We start from the raw sequence: 21,079 nt of genomic DNA, 5'->3' as shown, positions 1-21,079 counted from the left end.
GACTAGAGAGGAAGTTAATGATAATGATCAAGATACTTCTGATCAAGCTCCTACTGAAATTCGAAGGTCCACAAGGACACGTTCCGCACCAGAGTGGTACGGCAACCCTGTCTTGGAAATCATGTTGTTGGACAACGGTGAACCTTCGAACTATGAAGAAGCGATGGCGGGCCCGGATTCCGACAAATGGCTAGAAGCCATGAAATCCGAGATAGGATCCATGTATGAAAACGAAGTATGGACTTTGACTGACTTGCCCGTTGAACGGCGAGCCATAGAAAATAAATGGATCTTTAAGAAGAAGACAGACGCGGATGGTAATGTGACCATCTATAAAGCTCGACTTGTCGCTAAGGGTTATCGACAAGTTCAAGGGGTTGACTACGATGAGACTTTCTCACCGGTAGCGAAGCTGAAGTCCGTCCGAATCATGTTAGCGATTGCCGCATTCTATGATTATGAGATATGGCAAATGGACATCAAAACGGCATTCCTTAATGGTTTCCTTAAGGAAGAATTGTATATGATGCAGCCGGAAGGTTTTGTCGATCCTAAGAATGCTGACAAGGTGTGTAAGCTCCAACGCTCGATTTATGGGCTGGTGCAAGCATCTCGGAGTTGGAACATTCGCTTTGATGAGATGATCAAAGCGTTTGGGTTCACGCAGACTTATGGAGAAGCCTGCGTTTACAAGAAAGTGAGTAGGAGCTCTGTAGCATTTCTCATATTATATGTAGATGACATACTTTTGATGGGAAATGATATAGAACTCTTGGACAGCATCAAGGCCTACTTGAATAAAAGTTTTTCAATGAAGGACCTTGGAGAAGCTGCTTATATATTAGGCATCAAAATCTATAGAGATAGATCGAGACGCCTCATAGGTCTTTCACAAAGCACATACCTTGATAAGATATTGAAGAAGTTCAATATGGATCAGTCTAAGAAGGGGTTCTTCCCTGTGTTGCAAGGTATGAAGTTGAGCTCAGCTCAATGTCCGACCACGGCAGAAGATATAGAAGAGATGAGCGTCATCCCCTATGCATCAGCCATAGGTTCTATTATGTATGCCATGCTGTGTACCAGACCTGATGTAAACCTTGCCGTAAGTTTGGTAGGAAGGTACCAAAGTAATCCTGGCAAGGAACACTGGACAGCGGTCAAGAATATCCTGAAGTACCTGAAAAGGACTAAGGAAATGTTTCTCGTTTATGGAGGTGACGAAGAGCTCGTCGTAAAGGGTTACGTCGACGCTAGCTTCGACACAGATCTGGATGACTCAAAGTCACAAACCGGATACGTGTATATTTTGAATGGTGGGGCAGTAAGCTGGTGCAGTTGCAAGCAAAGCGTCGTGGCGGGATCTACATGTGAAGCGGAGTACATGGCAGCCTCGGAGGCAGCACATGAAGCAATATGGGTGAAGGAGTTCATCACCGACCTAGGAGTCATACCCAATGCGTCGGGGCCGATCAAGCTCTTCTGTGACAACACTAGAGCTATTGCTCTTGCCAAGGAGCCCAGGTTTCACAACAAGACAAGGCACATCAAGCGTCGCTTCAACTCCATTCGTGAAAATGTTCAAGATGGAGACATAGAGATTTGTAAAGTACATACGGACCTGAATGTAGCAGATCCGTTGACTAAACCTCTCCCTAGAGCAAAACATGATCAACACCAGAATTCCATGGGTGTTCGATTCATCACAATGTAACTAGATTATTGACTCTAGTGCAAGTGGGAGACTGTTGGAAATATGCCCTAGAGGCAATAATAAAAGCATTATTATTATATTTCCTTGTTCATGATAATTGTCTTTATTCATGCTATAATTGTGTTATCCGGAAATCGTAATACATGTGTGAATAACAGACACCAACATGTCCCTAGTGAGCCTCTAGTTGACTAGCTCGTTGATCAATAGATAGTCATGGTTTCCTGACTATGGACATTAGATGTCATTGGTAACGAGATCACATCATTAGGAGAATGATGTGATGGACAAGACCCAATCCTAAACATAGCACAAGATCGTATAGTTCGTTTGCTAGAGTTTTCCAATGTCAAAGTATCTTTTCCTTAGACCATGAGATCGTGTAACCCCGGATACCGTAGGAGTGCTTTGGGTATGCCAAACGTCACAACGTAACTGGGTGACTATAAAGGTAGACTACGGGTATCTCCGAAAGTGTCTGTTGGGTGACATGGATCAAGACTGGGATTTGTCACTCCGTATGACGGAGAGGTATCACTTGGCCCACTCGGTAATGCATCATCATAATGAGCTCAAAGTGACCAAGTGTCTGGTCACGGGATCATGCATTACGGTACGAGTAAAGTGACTTGCCGGTAACGAGATTGAACGAGGTATTGGGATACCGACGATCGAATCTCGGGCAAGTAACATATCGATAGACAAAGGGAATTGCGTACGGGGTTGATTGAATCCTCGACATCGTGGTTCATCTGATGAAATCATCGTGGAGCATGTGGGAGCCAACATGGGTATCCAGATCCCGCTGTTGGTTATTGACCGGAGAGTCGTCTCGGTCATGTCTACTTGTCTCCCGAACCCGTAGGGTCTACACACTTAAGGTTCAGTGACGCTAGGGTTGTGAAGATATGTATATCCAGTAACCCGAATGTTGTTCGGAGTCCCGGATGAGATCCCGGACGTCACGAGGAGTTCCGAAATGGTCCGGAGGTAAAGAATTATATATAGGAAGTGCTGTTTCGGGCATCGGGACAAGTTTCGGGGTTATCGGTATTGTACCGGGACCACCGGAGGGGTCCCGTGGGCCCACTGGGTGGGGCCACCTGTCCCGGGGGGCCACATGGGCTGTAGGGGTGCGCCTTGGCCTACATGGGCCAAGGGCACCAGCCCTACTAGGCCCATGCGCCTAGGGTTTCCACCAAGGAGGAGTCCAAGTGGTGGAAGGCACCCCGAGGTGCCTTGGGGGGGAGGGAAACCCTCGCCTGGCCGCCGCACCTAGGAGATCAGATCTCCTAGGCTGCGCACCAACCCCCCTGGCACCCCTATATATAGTGGGGGGAGAGGAGGGATTTTACACCAGCCCCTGGCGCCTCCCTCTCTCCCCGTTACGTCTCCTTTCGTAGTATAGGCGAAGCCCTGCTACTGTGACGCCCTGCATCCACCACCACGCCGTCGTGCTGCTGGATCTTCATCAACCTCTCCTTCTCCCTTGCTGGATCAAGAAGGAGGAGACGTCTCCCGTCCCGTACGTGTGTTGAACGCGAAGGTGCCGTCCGTTCGGCGCTGGTGATCGGTGATTTGGATCACGTCAAGTACGACTACATCATCACCGTTCTTTTGAACGCTTCCGTGCGCGATCTACAAAGGTATGTAGATGCATCCAATGACTCGTTGCTAGATGAACTCCTAGATGATCTTGGTGAAACGAGTAGGAAATTTTTTGTTTTCTGCAACGTTCCCCAACAGATATGACATGAAATGCATGAACCTGGCCTCAACTTGGAATTCCAAGGGTGCCACTGGAAATATGAGATGAAATCGCTTGAAAACGATATAAAGAACGCCGGAATCGGAGTTACGGTTTGGAAATGGCAAGCGTTTTAAGAATGACACCGGTCTGCAATTTACAGCGAGTAGGCATCTAAATACAACGAAACGAACATGCTACATCCACCAAACATGACAACAAAATACATGGCAGGGATGCACACAAGATGCTTAACAAAAAACTAGCACTGAGCCACGGCCAATTCATCCATTATGAGGTTCAAACACGCATGGCAAAAAGGCAAATGCAAAACAGATCTCAGACTTAGTGAAATTAACACTTGCCTGAAATTTCAGATCATGAAGCCCTCTTCGGAGCAACAAAACAACAGGATACATGACCTGATTATGACCAGGAAGAACATGGCATGGAGCTACTCAACAAGCTTAACAAAATACCCAAAGTGACCTGGGGCCAAAAGGGTTCACAAAATATACTAACGGGCACGCGAACATAGCTAAAACACAATCAGTTCTCAGACTTGGTGAAAACTGAGACATGCTGAAATATAACTCAGGAAGGCATGTAAACGAGATCGATGCACTCACTACGGTGCAAGTCATGGCAAGGCAAGCATACATCCATTAAGAAGGCACCAAATGCTAGCTAGACATGGCAAGAACAATGGCATAGCATGCACGGATCAACTACAATAACTCCGGCAAAATCGCAAACAAGTTGACGATCTGCCCAGATTCACAACGAAGCAAAAGTAGAGCTCGATTGACTCAAGCTAGGGTGCTCCGTAATTGCAAGTAAAGACATGGATGTATAGAGCATAACAAGATTAACAAAACTCCTTTACTGATCATCCTCAAAAGAGGCACGGATCACTAGGAAACAAGCTGAACATATGGCATCATGAACTAAATAATCCCAGACTTAGTGAAAACTACTAAGTCCCTGAAAACAGATTTACCGGGTGCCTCACTTTGCAAGCTTGCACAAGTCACCACACACATCCTAAAAATGCATGGGTTGCACCTCTGGAAAGAAGACAAAATCCTTAACAAAACATATGAAGGACTCACAGGCATAGCATGCACACAATAATCATGGCAAAAATGACAAAAGTCTAAGATGAACTAGCAGATCTGACAATTAACTCACGAAGCCTCCTTCTAACAGCATTTCGGGCATCAAGATGCACTCAAATGAAAATGATGCAATGGAATGAAATGATGTACTCGTAGAGACGAACATTTTGATATACTATATGCCCAAATCGGAGCTACGTATGCGGAGATATGGCCGGTCAAAGTATGCACAAAAATTTAGGGGGGGAGGGGAAAAGTCAACCGGCTAGGGTATTTTGGATCTGGATCTGGCGGCACGGATCCCGAGGTTGACCCGCAACACTGTAGCTCGCCGGAGTGCTCGACGTCGCCGGAGAGGAAGGAGAGGCCGGGGCTCGCCGGGGTAGCCGGATCCGGCCCGGTCGCCGGAGTTCGTCGGCGTGGAGGCGGCGGGGCGGCGCCGGCCCGGGGCGGCGAGGAGGCGGCGAGGAGCGGCCGGCCGGGCGGTGGGGAGGCGGCCCGCGGCGGCGCCGGTCGCCGGAGGTGGGAGAGGCGGCGGCGAGGTGGAGGCGCGGGGCGCGGGGGCGCTCGGGCTCGCGGGGGCCCGGCTTGGGCCTCCCGGGCCGCGGCGGCGGAGGCGGCGGAGGGCGACACGTGGCAGGCGGCGGATGGCTGGGCGCGGCGGGGCGGACACGTCCGGCCCGATTCGGACGTGTCCGTCGGCGGGGGGAGCGGCGGATCTGGAAAAATTAGGGTTTCGAGGGGGAGAGAGATCCGAAAAACGGGGGGGCTATTTATAGGCATAAGTGGAGCTAGGAGAGTCCAAATGAGGTGCGATTTTCGGCCACGCGATCGTGATCGAACGCTCTAGATGATGGAGCTGAGTTTGGTGGGTTTTGGGCCAAATTGGAGGGGTGTTGGGCTGCAACACACACGAGGCCTTTTCGGTCCCTCGGTTAACCGTTGGAGTATCAAACGAAGTCCAAATGATACGAAACTTGATAGGCGGTCTACCGGTAGTAAACCAAGGCCTCTTGGCAAGTCTCGGTCCAATCCGTAAATGTTTAAACCCCACACACGAAAGAAAGCTAGAAATGACCACCGGAGGAGAACGAAGCGCCGGAATGCAAAACGGACAACGGGGAAAATGCTCGAATGCATGAGATGAACACATATACAAATGCAATGCACATGATGACATGATATGAGATGCATGACAAAGAAAACAACACACGGAGACAAATACCCGAACCCGAGAAATAAATATAACTTAATGCCGGAAACGGCAAGAGTTGGAGTACAAATTGGGAAAGTTATATCCGGGGTGTTACATCCCGTTTGCCAGAAGAACACTTTGTGTGCTACCAAACGTCACAACGTAACTGGGTGATTATAAAGGAGCTCTACAGGTGTCTCCAAAGGTACATGTTGGGTTGGCGTATTTCGAGATTAGGATTTGTCACTCCGATTGTCGGAGCAGTATCTCTGGGCCCTCTCGGTAATGCACATCACTTAAGCCTTGCAAGCATTGCACCTAATGAGTTAGTTGCGGGATGATGTATTACAAAACGAGTAAAGAGACTTTCCGGTAACGAGATTGAACTAGGTATTGAGATACCGACGATCGAATCTCGGGCAAGTAACATACCGATGACAAAGGGAACGACGTATGTTGTTATGCGGTCTGACCGATAAAGATCTTCGTAGAATATGTAGGAGCCAATATGAGCATCCAGGTTCCGCTATTGGTTATTGACCGGAGACGTGTCTCGGTCATGTCTACATTGTTCTCGAACCCGTAGGGTCCGGACGCTTAAGGTTTCGATGACAGTTATATTATGAGTTTATGAGTTTTGATGTACCGAAGTTAGTTCGGAGTCCCGGATGTGATCACGGACATGACGAGGAGTCTCGAAATGGTCGAGACATAAAGATTGATATATTGGACGGCTATATTCGGACACCGGAAGTGTTCCGTGGAAGTTTCGGATAAAACCGGAGCACCGGGGGGTTACCGGAACCCCCCCGGGGGGTTAATGGGCCTCATGGGCCTAAAGTGGAGAAGAGAAGGGGCTTCCAGGGCAGGCCGCGCGCCCCTCTCCCCCTAGTCCGAATTGGACAAGGAGGGAGGGGCGGCGCCCCCCCTTTTCCTTCTCTCCTTCCCCCTCTCCTACTTGGACAAGGAAAGGGAGGGGAGTCCTACTCCCGGTAGGAGTAGGACTCCTCTTGCGCGCCTCCTACTAGGGCCGGCCGCACCCCCCCTTGGATCCTTTATATACGGAGGCAAGGGGCACCCCTAGACACACAAGTTGATCCACGTGATCATATTCTTAACCGTGTGCGGTGCCCCCTTCCACCATAGTCCTCGATAATATTGTAGTGGTGCTTAGGCGAAGCCCTGCGACAGTAGTACATCAAGATCGTCACCACGCCGTCGTGCTGACGGAACTCTTCCCCGACACTTTGCTGGATCGGAGTCCGGGGATCGTCATCGAGCTGAACGTGTGCTAGAACTCGGAGGTGCCGTAGTTTCGGTGTTTGATCGGTCGGGCCGTGGAGACGTACGACTACATCAACCAAGTTAGCGCTTCCGTTGTCGATCTACAAGGGTACGTAGATCACACTCTCCCCCTCTCGTTGATATGCATCACCATGATCTTGCGTGTGCGTAGGAAATTTTTTGAAATTACTATGTTCCCCAACAATTATATGGCAATGGGTGTGGTGGGAAGTTTGGTGTCATACCTCTAGTTGGAGAGAAGTTGGACCTCCTTATAAGGGTTTTCCACATGCTATTGGAGACGAGAAGTGGTTCCGGTGCGCTCCTCCTCCTCCGCCCGCCTCACCACGCCTCGCCTCGCCTCATAATGACGCGTCGCGCCGTGGGGATGAGCTGAGCCAAGCTCACACCTATGCGCTTATTTTTGCCAGTTAGGAATGGAGAGACTTTGATATCCGGGCCATGATCTGAGACGCCGGATCGTGGCTGTCATCGACTCGGACTTAGGTCCAGCCCACGTCTCTCCACGCGGCCGTGCCTATATATTGGAGGCGCTGTGGCCAACCCTAGCCGCCACGCGAAACAGATCGCATCTGCCTCCATGCCCACTATCATTCCTTTTGTTGTTGTTGTCGCCGGTGATCCCATCCCGTCCACCGCATACATAGTTGACGGGAGAGTAGGCCTTCGAAACCCCGTTTCTTTGGATCCTGTACGGGAGAGGGGCGATTAGGTTTTTGGGGAGCGTCTCCTACGCGACTGCTCGCCGCCGCTGGTCCATGTCCGCGCCATCACCATGTCCACCGCCAACGGAGTCAACCGTGCCGCCGCTGAGAAGCTTGAAACCGAGAAGAAGGCCACCGAGGATGTCGCTGCTGCCATTGCGGCCTCTGCATGGCCGATCGGAGGGTATAACTCGTTTATCCCTCTCTTTGTTTATTACTGTTTTAGTCGTACTAGTGATTTGTGTATATGCTTCTACTTTCTGTCTAGTACGCGTTAATATGATCAAATATTAGTATGTGCTTAGTACTGTTTACGCCATGCTCATGATTTATTCTTGGATTAATTTCATCGAAAAATTGCTTATTTCCCCAGCATTTAGTAAATATAAAGTGAATGGACCCGAGGGCCATAGGTTTGCTACCTCTTGAGCACTACATTGGTTTTCCCTTAAAGAGGAAAGGGTGATGCAGTAAAGTAGCATAAGTATTTCCCTCAGTTTTTGAGAACCAAGGTATCAATCCAGTAGGAGATCACGCTCGAGTCACACGCACCTACACAAACAAATAAGAACCTCACAACCAACGCGATAAAAGGGGTTGTTAATCCCTTCACGGTCACTTACGAGAGTGAGATCTGATAGATATGATAAAATAATATTTTTGGTATTTTTATGATAAAGAGTAAGTAAAGATGCAAAGTAAAATAAATGGCAATAGAAATAGCTAAGTGTTGGAAGATTAATATGATGGAAAATAGACCCAGGGCCATAGGTTTCACTAGTGGCTTCTCTCAAGAGCATAAGTATTACGGTGGGTAAACGAATTACTGTCGAGCAATTGATAGAATTGATCATAGTTATGAGAATATCTAGGTATGATCATGTATATATAGGCATCACGTCCACGACAATTAGACCGAAATGATTCTGCATCTACTACTATTACTCCACACATCGACCATTATCCAGCATGCATCTAGAGTATTAAGTTCATAAGAACAAAGTAATGCTTTAAGTAAGATGATATGATGTAGAGGGATAAACTCATGCAATATGATATAAACCCCATCTTTTTATCCTCGATGGCAAAAATACAATACGTGCCTTGCTGCCCCTGCTGTCACTGGGAAAGGACACCGCAAGATTGAACCCAAAGTTAAGCACTTCTCTCATTGCAAGAAAGATCAATCTAGTAGGCCAAACCAAACTGATAATTCGAAGAGACTTGCAAAGATAACCAATCATACATAAAAGAATTCAGAGAAGATTCAAATATTGTTCATAGATAATCTTGATCATAAACCCACAATTCATCGGATCTCGACAAACACATCGCAAAAGAAGATTACATCAAATAGATCTCCAAGAAGATTGAGGAGAACTTTGTATTGAGATCCAAAGAGAGAGAAGAAGCCATCTAGCTAATAATTATGGACCCGAAGGTCTGAGGTAAACTACTCTCACATCATCAGAGAGGCTATGGTGTTGATGTAGAAGCCCTCTGTGATCAATGCCCCCTTCGGTGGAGCGCCGGAAAAGGCCCCAAGATGGGATCTCATGGGTACAAAAGGTTGCGGCGGTGGAAATAGGGTTTTGGCTCCGTATCTGATGTTTCTAGGGTATATGGGTATATATAGGAGGAAGAAGTACGTCGGTGGAGCAACGAGGGGCCCATGAGGGTGGAGGGCTCGCCTGGGGGAGGTGGGCGCGCCCCCCTACCTCATGCCTTCCTTGTTGATTGCTTTATGTAGACTCCAAGTCCTTTGGATCACGTTTGTTCTGAAAATCACGTTCCCGAAGGTTTCATTCCGTTTGGACTCCATTTGATATCCTTTTCCTTCGAAACACTGAAATAGGCAAAAAAACAGCAATTTGGGTTGGGCCTCCGGTTAATAGGTTAGTCCCAAAAATAATATAAAAGTGTATAATAAAGCCCATTAAACATCCAAAATAGAATATAATATAGCATGGAACAATAAAAAATTATAGATACGTTGGAGACGTATCAAGGTTCACTAGAGGCATCTCTCTCATGAGCATAATACAGTGGGTAGACAAATTACTGTTGGACAATTAATAGAATAGCGCATAGTTATGATGATTCTTCATGGCATGATCACTATATAGGCATTACGTCCGAGACAAATAGAACAAAATCCATCTGTATCTACTACTATTAATCCACCTCTTGATTGCTATCCAGCATGCATCGCAAGGTATTAAGTTCATAATAAACAGAGTAATGCTTGAAGCATAATAGCATAATGTAGACACAACAAGATGTTACCTTTAGTAGCAACAATACAAATACATGTCTTGCAACTCGTTCTATCATAGAGTAAGGACACCGAGAGATTGAACCTACTACCAAGCACCTCTCCCACTGAAGATAAAATCAATCTAATTGGCCAAAGAAGATGGATAGATCGGAGAGAAATACAAGGCTATAAAATCACACACAAATAAATCTTAGAAAAGACTGAAATACTTTCAATGAATAATATGATCATAAACCTACAATTCATCGGATCCCAACAAACGCACCGCGAGAATTATATCAAATAGATCTTCGAAGAGATTATTGTATTTAAGATCAAAGAGAGAGAAAAGCCATCTAACTACTGCTATGGACCCGTAGGTCTTGTGGGAAGTACTCACACATCATCATGGAGGCAGCAAAGTTGATGAAGATCGCCTCCCCAATGGTTTTCCCCTTCGGTAGAGTACCAACAATGGACTCCAGATGGGACTAGGGAATAACAGAGGCTTGCGGCAGTGGAGGAATTGTTTCGGGTCTTGCTCTAGGGGTTTCTGGATTTTAGGGAATTTATAGCGCTGTAATTAGGTCAAACGGGAACACGTGGGACCCATAAGCTCATAAGGCACGCCTCCCCCACTGCTTCCTTCTACCTTGAATGGTGTGTCAGCACACCAAATTATATGACTATATTCAATATGCCCTGATGTCCATAGTACCGTACTCAGACGACCCTACCCTTAAAGAATAGTAGGATTACATTCATCGTTCCAGCTGTAAAAACACAATTTCTAGTTTGACTGAATGAGATTCATGCAATAGGCATCAGTAGGGAGTGCGAAAGCAGGGCAAGCCACCTGAGCTTGTGCCTCCCTCGCTCATCATCCGGTGCATCCCCGAAACTTTGAGGGTTTCTTCTGGTTTAGAAAAAATCACCGTGAAGTTTGTCGTGCTTGGACATCATTTGGTATGTTTTTTCTGCGAAAAAAGAAATAGGGAAAAAATAGAAACTGACACTCACTAAGTTAATTGGTTAGTGCATAAAAATGATATAAAATGGCATATAAAGCATAGAAGATTGATAATATAATAAGATAAACTAAAAAAAATAGATAAACCGGAGACTTATCAAGCTCCGTAGTTTCTTCTTCTCGGTGATAACCTAAATGTACTTATTTCGAGAATGAATCCAACATAAATGATTATGATCAAATCTTATGCTGCTAATTTCTTCCTCTTCTAAGTGTGTTGTCTTGATATAACTAACCATGCTCATTACATGGTTGGCGAAGTTTTCTCCTCAGCTCAGTAAACCCCTATGCATGCATGTATCCAAATGAAGAATCGTACATATTTTGCCAGAAGCTTCAACTGTCAAATTTAAGGAGGTTTTCTATTTGAAAGATGGGAATATCTGGTTATCCATGGCAGCGGGATTGTTGATTTTTATTCCCCAAGGTAGGATGTCTACATCAATGAAACTAAGGAATACTTATAAATATCTTACTCATTTCCTCGGAATCATCTCAAGGACGAATCTATGTTCTTAACTTTTTAAAATTTTCCCTACCTGACATATTTTGGTCTCACTGGAAATGGAACTGCAAAATGTGGATATAAAAATGAAAACCCTTGTGGCATTGTTTGTGTATGTGCAATCCATCTCAAGCCTAGGGTAGTAGTTCAACACTATGTAGGCACTCCCCGTATTTATTCTAAAGATTTTTTTGTATGTCATTGTTTGTGTATGTGCAACCATCTCAACCCTAGGGTAGTAGTACATCACTATGTACACACTCCCATATTTGTTTTAAAGAATTTCTTATATGTCTTCTACATGTAATCTATTCGTTGTAGAAAGACATTAGTAGCTACTTGTATGGATCTAGGGTATCTTCACATAGATCACACGTGTAATGCATCTGTTGAGATCAAATATTATGATTGGTGTTTCATTGTAGATTTTTTCTTTTGCATGGTACAACTTTAGTACTCATTTGCTCTTAATCGTGCTATGGAACTTGCTAATTTTCTTTTATACTACTGACTTGGGGATTAGAAGGACGTAGGGTTGACGGGCAGAGTTCAGATTTGCAAGGCAATGGTTATTATGTGCATTGATTTCTCTTCATCCTCCCATTCCGCATGTTATCCTCCTTGACGTTTACCGATGCGTGTCCATTTTCCATTTTCGATCCCGCTCTCCATTGGTCCCCTCTACGTGTAACTCTAGCAAAGTTAAGTCGAAATGTGAGTGACCAGTTCTGCGGGATGCAGAGCGACGTGCTACTTTCAACGAAATTAATAAGCGATAAAGATGCGCTTGGACCCATTCCCGATCTAAACTCGTGGTTGTTATGTGTAGTGATTTCCCTCGCCCCCTTTGTGTTATTCACCTTGAATCCTCGATCCTCTTGAATAATTACCCCACACGACATCTTTATGTTCCATTTCGCCTCCAACTATCCACCTTATCCTCCACTAGCAGTAACTCCAACGAATTTAAGTAGCAACATAGGTGGTCAGTTTCGGGAGAGAGCATGCGACTCATGATTGCCGCGAGAGAGCGTGGTTATTAAGTAGCGACATGGGTGGGCACGTGCACTCGTTTCCAACGAAATTAGTTACGGCTTGATATCATATTTTGGCTTTGAGGCCCAATAAATCGAAGAAAGTGAGCTTGAAAAAAACGTTTTGTTGTATAGAAAACCTAGGTGGTACTACACTACCCTTGAAAAAAATTGTACTACAAAAGAGAAATGAAATGATGATTGACCAAATTGACCCCGGGTCCAAGAGTGTCAGAATTTGCCCTCGTGCCTAAAAAGGACCGATCTTTCTCTCCCATCTGTACCCGCAACCCGGCCGAATTCCCCCACGCGCTCCCCCTCGCCGCCGGCGACCTCCGCTTCTAGGGTTTTGCCCCCCGGCCCGCCCCGAATTCCCCCAACCCGCGGGCCCCTCGATCCCCAATCCGGCCGATCCCGGCCGCTCGACGGCCGGATTGGCCGCCCTCGTCCGGCCGGTCGGCGGGATTCGTTCTTGACCTTGATGCAGTGCAGCTTCGGAGGGGGCTGACGACGAGGCGCGATGTCGGGAGGAGGAGGAGGAGGCTCGAGGCCCGACGCCGCCGCGGGGGGCTTCCCCGCGAGGGGGGCGCCGGGGGCCGCGACGGAGCCGCCGTCGCTCGCGCAGTACATCTCGCTGGATCAGTTCCCCGTCGGCGAGCACCGGCACTCGCGCTCCGCGGAGCTGCGGCGGGCGCTGGCCGACTCGGCGGAGCAGCCGCTCGCCGCGCTGGCGCAGGGCAAGCCGCTCCCCCCCGCGGCCGCCGAGGAGCTCCGGCGGATCCGGGGCGGCGTCGCGGAGTCGTCGGCCAGGGCCAAGTACACGTTGCTCCTCGTATCTTTTCGCCGTGCTTTTCTTCCGCGTGCATTGCTGCTCCGGTGGGGCCTGAAATGGAATGGGGTTGCAGGGACAGGGTGAAGTCGCTGCAGGAGTCCATCCAGAAGCTGGACAAGTACAAGAACGTGGTCACGCGGCGCCGGCAGAGGAGCGACGGCGCGTCGGTGGATAGGTCGTCGGGGAATGTCGGCGGCTCTCTCAGGATCGGGGCTCAGAACAGCGGGGATAACCCCGCCCAGAGGCTCGAGGAGAGGGCTAAGAGCTCGACCATGAGCAAGCGTGTCCGGTCGTCGCTGACGGCAGATGCACGGGTTTGTACTTCTGCTACTTCACCGATGCTTTCAGTCAGCAACTCCATTTCGCTTGTATGCCATTGCTTCCACGGTTGTAGTTAGTTTGAGTTGGTACTTTGGGTTATGCGTTATGACATATTAGAGGTTCCGTTATTCCTCTTCTAAACAGATAAATTTGTGTGAACTGGTGGTTGGCATGGCATGTCAGTGTGCGTGCGCAAATCACATGGGACAACAGGTCATGGAAGTGATTTCATCTTAAATGACAAATCTTTGTATACTTCTATGATGCTGATAACTATGCGCTTAGGCCCAACTATTCCTTCAGTGTATCGAATTTCATGACTGAATTAAAACATTGTGGAGACAGAACCGTTAGGTCGATTAATCTTTGAGTGGACCAGTTCCCCTAGGTAGAGATGTGTCAAGATTGAGCAACACTTTAATACCATGTCTCTCTACCGAATTCCCTTTTGTTGCTCAGTGGTTGAGTTAAAGTCCCCACACTTATTTTTTTTGTGGCCTGTTCAATTGTTAGACAATAGTGCATTTTTACTTTTTTTTGACTATGAGTGCGTTCATCCTTATTATGTCTTCAAAGGCTACCATTTGCTTTTGTTTTGACTCTTTGGCCGCATATTTCAGTTGGAAGGGCGTGTTAGTGTTTCTACAAGGCAAGGAGGTCCTTTGGTTGATACTGAGAAAAACCCATCTTTGGAGAAGGACAAAAGCTCCGTTAGAATTGCCAATGCCACATCAGGGTTTTCTGAAGACAAATTACGAGGCCTAGCTCCTGGTGGTGAAGGATGGGAGAAAAAGATGAAACGTAAGCGTTCTGTTGGAACTATGCTCAATAGAGGCAGTGATGTAGACCGAGATGTTAAACCATCAGTTCAACATAGATCAAACAGTGAAGTACGTGGACGATCTAGTGATGCTATTCCATTTAGGTAATCTTCGTGCACTGTCATCAGCTTTGTTATGTATTTATAGTTTTTCCACATAAGCTTCAAATGGATCATTATGGAGATGCATTATGAGGTTAAGAATGCTATAGCTTCAGAGGTCCAACCTCAGATTATTGTCTTCAGGTTCATGACCATGGTGAGTCATCTCCGCATTCAGGGGCACTTATCTTATCCCTCCTTTTAATTGTTGTATGACAGACATGGAGCTTCTGCTGGAGCATCTGGAGGTAGCAAGATGGATGGAAGCTCTCAACTGAGTAGTTCTGGCTCACGGTATCTTCTGAAGACAGAGATGGATTCCACCCCTCTTCCAAATGAAAGACGAGAGCGCCATGGTGGGCTAGACAAAGAACGGGTTTTGGTGAAAGGAAACAAGTAAGCATTGATAGCTTGATGTCAATATTGTAGCAACACATTCTATAACATGATCAGACTGATTTGAATGGTTGAAACCTCTTTGTGCTGCTGTAGTTCATGTAGTTTCGAACTTTCAATTTTTTTTTTTTTGCAAAATATGAATAGTTATGTGCTTCTTCATTCTTCTGATGTTTTGTATCCATCGTGATTCCAGGGCACATATTTCCGAGGATATGCAACCAGGAACCTTAAGTCCTGTGACCAAGGGTAAAGCAACCAGAGCACCAAGAACCAGTTCGCTTGTCGGTATCCACTCATCATCTACTTTGCTACGCTCAGCTGGAGGAATTGATGAATGGGAAGAAGCACCGTGCACAAATAAAGCCTCACCATTGGCAAGCACCACAAATCGCAAGCGTCCCATGGCTGCAACTGCCTCTTCACCTCCTGTTGCTTGGGTGGGTCAACGTCCACAGAAAATGTCACGGACAAGAAGAGCAAATGTTGTATCACCGGTGTCAAATTTTGATGAACCCGTATCTGAAGGATCACCAGTTGATGTTGCTGTTAGGCCAGCTTTAGAAACGCCTGGCCTTTCACTTCCAAGGGGTGCAGCTAGCAATAATTCACAAGCTGCATCTAGAATGGATAATGTTACATCTCCAGCTGGTCTATCAGAAAGTGAAGGGTCTGTTGCTACTGAACACAGGAATAAGGAAAAAGTCACAAACAGTGGCGACTTTGAGAATGAGGGGGCAAATTCAGCTCATATGGCATCAGACTTAATTTTCTCGTCCAAGAAAAGCAGGATTCCGTTGAAAGAAGAACTTGAAGATGGTAGTATTCGTCGTCAAGGGAGGAGTGGAAGAGGCACTATGCATGTTAAAGGGTGTTCATCCATACCAAAAGAGAAGTTGGACAGCACTGAAACGAGGAAGTTGGTAAAGAGCGTAAGACCTGCATCTGAAAAGAATGAAAGGTGCTTAATGACTGAATTCTAGCGAACACATGTATTGTATTTTGTATCTGAAACTTATGGTCTTCTTTAATTTGGTGCAGTAAGTTAGGCCGTCCTCCAACAAAGAAAGGCTCGGACCGCAAAGCATCATCTCGTCACCCAGAAATTCTGAATTGTGGGTCAATGGATACTACAGGTTTGCTGATAGACATTTTAATTTACCATTGAAGATCTTTGGTTTCTTTCTCTGAAAGTTGATCCTGATGCTAAGCTGTTTGTTGTAGGTGAATCTGAAGATGACCGAGAAGAACTTCTAGCTGCCGCAAATGCTGCCCGTGGTGCAATAGGTGTGCAATTGCACACATCGTAGTTATCTATTTGCCATGCAAAGAGCTGCAATTTCATGTCTCATGGTTGATGAATTCTTTATCCTTTTCTGCAGTTGGTGCATATGCTGGCCCTTTTTGGAAGAAAATAGAACCCATGCTTACTTTCATCAGCTCTGAAGATTTATCCTTCTTGAAAAACCAGGTTCGATTTTATTTTCCTTACAAGTTGGTATAATGGACCTGTTGCCTTGTTGGGATGAATCATCACTTACCGGAGTCTCTGGTCAGATAATATTCTTGGAAGAACTTGAGATGGGCATGTCTAATAAGCACGATGAAGATAAGTTAAATGCATCAGCTAACTACAATGGGCCACCATCAATGGTACTTTACCTTCTGCCACTCCTCTACTCTTATCGTGGAAGATGTTTTCAATAAATCCTCAACTTTTGTATTCCTTTATATGTCTACTCCCTACTCTTATCGTGCAAGATGTTTCCAGTAAAATCCTCAACTTCTGTATTCCTTTATTTGTCTACCCTGTACTGCAAAGATCTGAATTTGATACCCATGTTTTATATATTATTTTCATCTGTAGGTTGAGCATTCCTCCCAGGTTCTGCCTCCATCCAATTCTTCTTTGTTGCTGGATCAAGGGGAAGCAAATGGTGTTGGACCAAGGGAATCTGTTGACATTTTGTCTTATAATAATGGCGAGAATCATAACAACACATCTCAAAAGGCACAGGGGCAAGGAATATTTGGTGAAATGGCTCCCCTGACAAGTAGACTGCTCTCTGCCTTGATTGTAGAAGATGTTGATGACTTTCCCGAGTCCAATGGTGTCCAAGGAGATATACTTCTGGAATTCTCAAATGACTACCTTCCTCGTGCTGCCTCAGTTGAATTTGAAGCTACGGGGCTAGAATCCAGTTTTGGAATGTCTCCTGATTTCAAGCATTCAAACAGTAACCCAGCATATAACAGCATGTCCAATGGTTTCACAGTTTCCAGTAATTTGAGGGGCTCATATAGTCAAAGTTCAGTTTGCAGTGAGAATCTATCAGATGGGATAAATGTTATGGGGTACCCAGAAAACGGCTCTTTGCATGGATCAGTACCGCAGATTACACAGCAGTATCAAACTCCCGGAAAAGATTTATCTTTACCATTATATGGATATCAGTATGCGCAGATGTCTTTGCATGATAGGACTTTGGTCGAGTTGCACAGTATTGACATTTTTCCAGAGATGGTATGGTTTCTAAAAGCCCGATTCATGATAAGTTGTCTATTTGAAGGTTATTTCTTTGTCATGTACTCCCTCTGTTCCATATTAGTTGTCGCTCAAACAGATGTATCTAGCATTGAAATACGTCCAGATACATCCGTTTCAGCGACAACTAATATGGAATGGAGGGAGTAGTTAGCTACAATTTTTATATGGAAATGCTAAAAATCTGATGTCAGGATGGCAAGTTATGTTGTCGCGAGGATGGCAATATCTTTTAGCAAGCATGGCAATTCCTGGCAAAAAACTGAACATGGCAAGGATTTGCCATGCTTGCTAAAGGAAATTGCTATCCTTTCTTATTTGATTCCATTTTTTGTTTCTTTTCGTTTTCTTGGGAGCTGACAAGAGATTATCAGTACATTATGTACATGATATAAGCCAATTACTTCAACTAGATCAGACAAATTTTGGAAGTATGCCGTGATCAGGGCTGAAAGCAGGCTGTGAATTCGAAACCTTGAGGGGGTGTGGTTCAGTGGGTGTTGACCTGTCGTGAGAGTGTCGACCCTCATTTTGCATCGTATGTTCATTTAGGGTGAACCAACTGCAAACATATTTTGATGATCCTTGAGAAAACAGATGCATCATAGATCGTCACCTCATTGTTTTCAGTAATTGCGTGTTATTCCATATGTTTCCTTATTAACTCAAATCATGATCGTGGCGATATTTTTTCTGACTGCAGCCAGAGCTGGACGAGGGAGAGGATGAGGATATTAATAAAGTTATTTTGGAGCTGCAGAAAAGACTCTTTGATCAGGTGGGTATAGTCAGCATTCAATTTTGGTTAAACTCAAACGATCATTCGGATAATTAAAGTTATCAAGTCATCATTTCATCCTCTCTAGAGTTGACATGAAGTTACTGTGAAAACTTAGAGCATACTGAACTAGCATTGGTATTAGTAGTTCTAGAACTTGCATTCGAGGCTTCAAGCTTAAGTAGTGAGACTGATGAGAATATTATGGTGGAATTGCTTGATATGTTGAGTCTCATGTGACAAATTGATAGTACCTGAAACTAGTGAAATAGCAGGTCTCACCCACTTAGCAGATTTCAATAGATAAGTGGTTCGGTGAGAAAGTCACTTTTTTGGGCTGTTTGAATATGGCAATATTGCATAACTTGGAATTGTTTGAGTCAATTTGAAACGGTCCGACATAGGGAGCTTTAAACCAAATGAGATTATGCACCACACTTCAACTAATTCTAGCAGCCTTATCCTCATTTTTCACGTGTTGATGATTTCCTTTTGTCATTGGATTTACAGCAGTTCTATGCATTAAAAACATTAAAAAAATGCATAATGCAAAAATACCTCCCTGCACGTGTCCTTTTGACAACATTCAGTTTGGCATATTTCTTAGTACTTGCGCAACTTGCACATTTTTGTAGGAAAGGATATGCTTTTCTAATTAATATGTATGCTTCTCGACTTGTTTCAGGTGAATCAGAAGAAATGCCAATTAAATAAGCTAGAAAAAGCAATTCGAAATACTAAAAACATGGAGGAAAGGTATTAATGGTTCTACCTATGTCTATTTTTTATTAATGTAACTGAGTAGAAACTATTGCGGTGTCTAATTCCAAAATTTTGTTTGCAGGAGCCTGGAGCAACACGCAATGAACAAATTAGTAGAGAGGGCATACAAAAAATTGCTGGTACCTGAATACTCTATTAGTTGTATTACCACCTACTTTTTGTTAGCATTAAATTTTTTAAGGAATTGGACGATTAGGGCATTCTGCTTCCCATAGGTTTCGTGTCTTAACTGATTGCTGAACAACTGAGGTGGGTGATGTGATGCATGTTGGCCTGGCACCTTCATAGTGTAGTCTTGTTGATAGCAATGTTTGGCCTGGCACTCACTATTAGTCCATTCTGTATAACTAGGAAATATTTTATTGGTTGGTTTCCAGTGTTGCATGTTTCTTTCTATGCATGGTTTTTTTGTTTACCACTTCAGAAACCACTACAAGTAGTAACCTTAACCTTGATCTTTTTCACAGGGTGGTCGAGGTAGTTCTAGTCACAAGGGCGGTCTCAGTAAAGCAGCCAGTAAGGCTGCAAAACAGCTTGCATTGGCTTTTGCAAAGCGAACACTTGCCCGGTGCCAGAAATTTGAGGAAACAGAGAAAAGCTGCTTCAGGGAGCCTTTCCTTTGGAGTGTGCTGTCCGCGCCTTTGCCAAAGAGTGACCCAGTTGATGGTAATGCACATGCAATTGTGGATATCGAAATAAGCCACACAAACCCGCCTATTTATTTGACACTATAGTTGTAAGAACTTCCATATAATTAATCTGCCTTCTTATGCTCCAGGTGTCCCTCCAGGATCTGCAGATAGGCCAAAGGCCCTAAAGCTTGACAGAAGCCCATTGAGCCAAGGTATTTCTAGCACCCTTGAACAAATTTTACTTAACTTTGGCATGATGATTTTGTCAGAGATCCTTTTTCATGAGGTATCCCAACTTCTGCTGATCCTTTTGCAGGTAGCACAAAATTGAAAAAGGGCGAGAGAGAAAGGGACCAGAGCAGAGATGGGTCTGCCAAGAACTCCAGCTCGAAATCAGGCAGTGGCCGGAACTCGTCTGGCAGCGGCCGGAACGAGCGCAAGACCAAGATGAAGCCAAAGCAGAAGCTAGCGCAGCTATCAACATCTGGAAACGTCCTTGGCAGAGTCACAGAGCCATCCAACTCCAGCTTCCCATCACCGTCGCCGCGAGAATCCAACGAGTGGAACAACCCTCTGAGCACAAGACCTACCCAGCAACCAAGGAACAGCGCGGCCAACGTCGCTCCGGAGTCCCTGGACGCCCCCATGAACCTGCCACCGATGGACCCCATGGTGGACATCCTGGACGTGCCGGAGGGCAACGACATTAGTGCCTGGTTCACGGACGGCCTGGACGACTCGCTGCAAGACTTTGATTTCTCCGGAGGCCTGGAGATCCCGGACGACGATCTCACCCAGCTAGGGTTCATGTGAGATGAGAGCTATAGTAAATATCATTATATATATGTGCATATAATTGGATGATTCTTGATGCTGTGTTAGCAAGCGCTACCTTGCTGGTTTGCCGCACTAACCACCTTAGCTGATGTAACTAACCCCAATTGGTATTGGTGAGCATCATGAGGTGACAGCATCTATTAATCTGCAGTTTCAGTCTTGAGCATCATGTGAAGACTATATATATGCTTCACGGAAAGTAATTTTGGCAATTTTTCTTTTCTTTTTTGCGGTGAAATTTTGGCAACAAGTTGCCCATGCTCCCCATGTTTCATCTCTATTTTTGTTTTTTGAGTTTTGAATATTGTTCACAATTTAATGGGTGCAAGTGGAGTACTATATAATTTGCATATTAAAAAAGTCATAACAAAAATACTCGGTATAAAATAATGTGAACTGTACAAAAAAACACTGCATGTTATTA

The 21,079-nt window shown here is 45.4% G+C and overlaps 1 protein-coding gene across 2 annotated transcripts; it reads left to right on the top strand.

Annotated features, from left to right (window-relative positions):
• Nucleotides 1-12,873: 12,873 nt before the first annotated feature.
• Nucleotides 12,874-20,878, top strand: LOC125546282 (spectrin beta chain, brain). Of its 2 annotated transcripts, none has more exons than XM_048710497.2 (16): nucleotides 12,874-13,431; nucleotides 13,515-13,755; nucleotides 14,383-14,687; nucleotides 14,904-15,080; nucleotides 15,277-16,041; nucleotides 16,122-16,216; nucleotides 16,305-16,367; nucleotides 16,463-16,551; nucleotides 16,638-16,733; nucleotides 16,948-17,604; nucleotides 18,329-18,403; nucleotides 19,089-19,159; nucleotides 19,248-19,305; nucleotides 19,654-19,852; nucleotides 19,965-20,030; nucleotides 20,135-20,878. In XM_048710497.2, exons 1-16 carry the CDS (start codon nucleotides 13,130-13,132, stop codon nucleotides 20,629-20,631), a joined length of 3,756 nt encoding a protein of 1,251 aa, XP_048566454.2. In that variant the 5' UTR covers nucleotides 12,874-13,129; the 3' UTR covers nucleotides 20,632-20,878. The 2 variants fall into 2 exon arrangements, with proteins under 2 accessions (XP_048566454.2, XP_048566455.2); XM_048710498.2 differs by having other exon boundaries at nucleotides 12,875-13,425.
• The last annotated feature ends 201 nt before the right edge of the window (nucleotides 20,879-21,079 follow it).

Source organism: Triticum urartu, chromosome 3A, assembly GCF_056163025.1.
Source record: "Triticum urartu cultivar PI428250 chromosome 3A, HENAU_Tu73, whole genome shotgun sequence".
Taxonomy (NCBI): Eukaryota; Viridiplantae; Streptophyta; class Magnoliopsida; order Poales; family Poaceae; genus Triticum; species Triticum urartu.
Note: the sequence above shows the minus strand (reverse complement) of the source record. Positions and strands in the feature narration are given on the sequence as shown.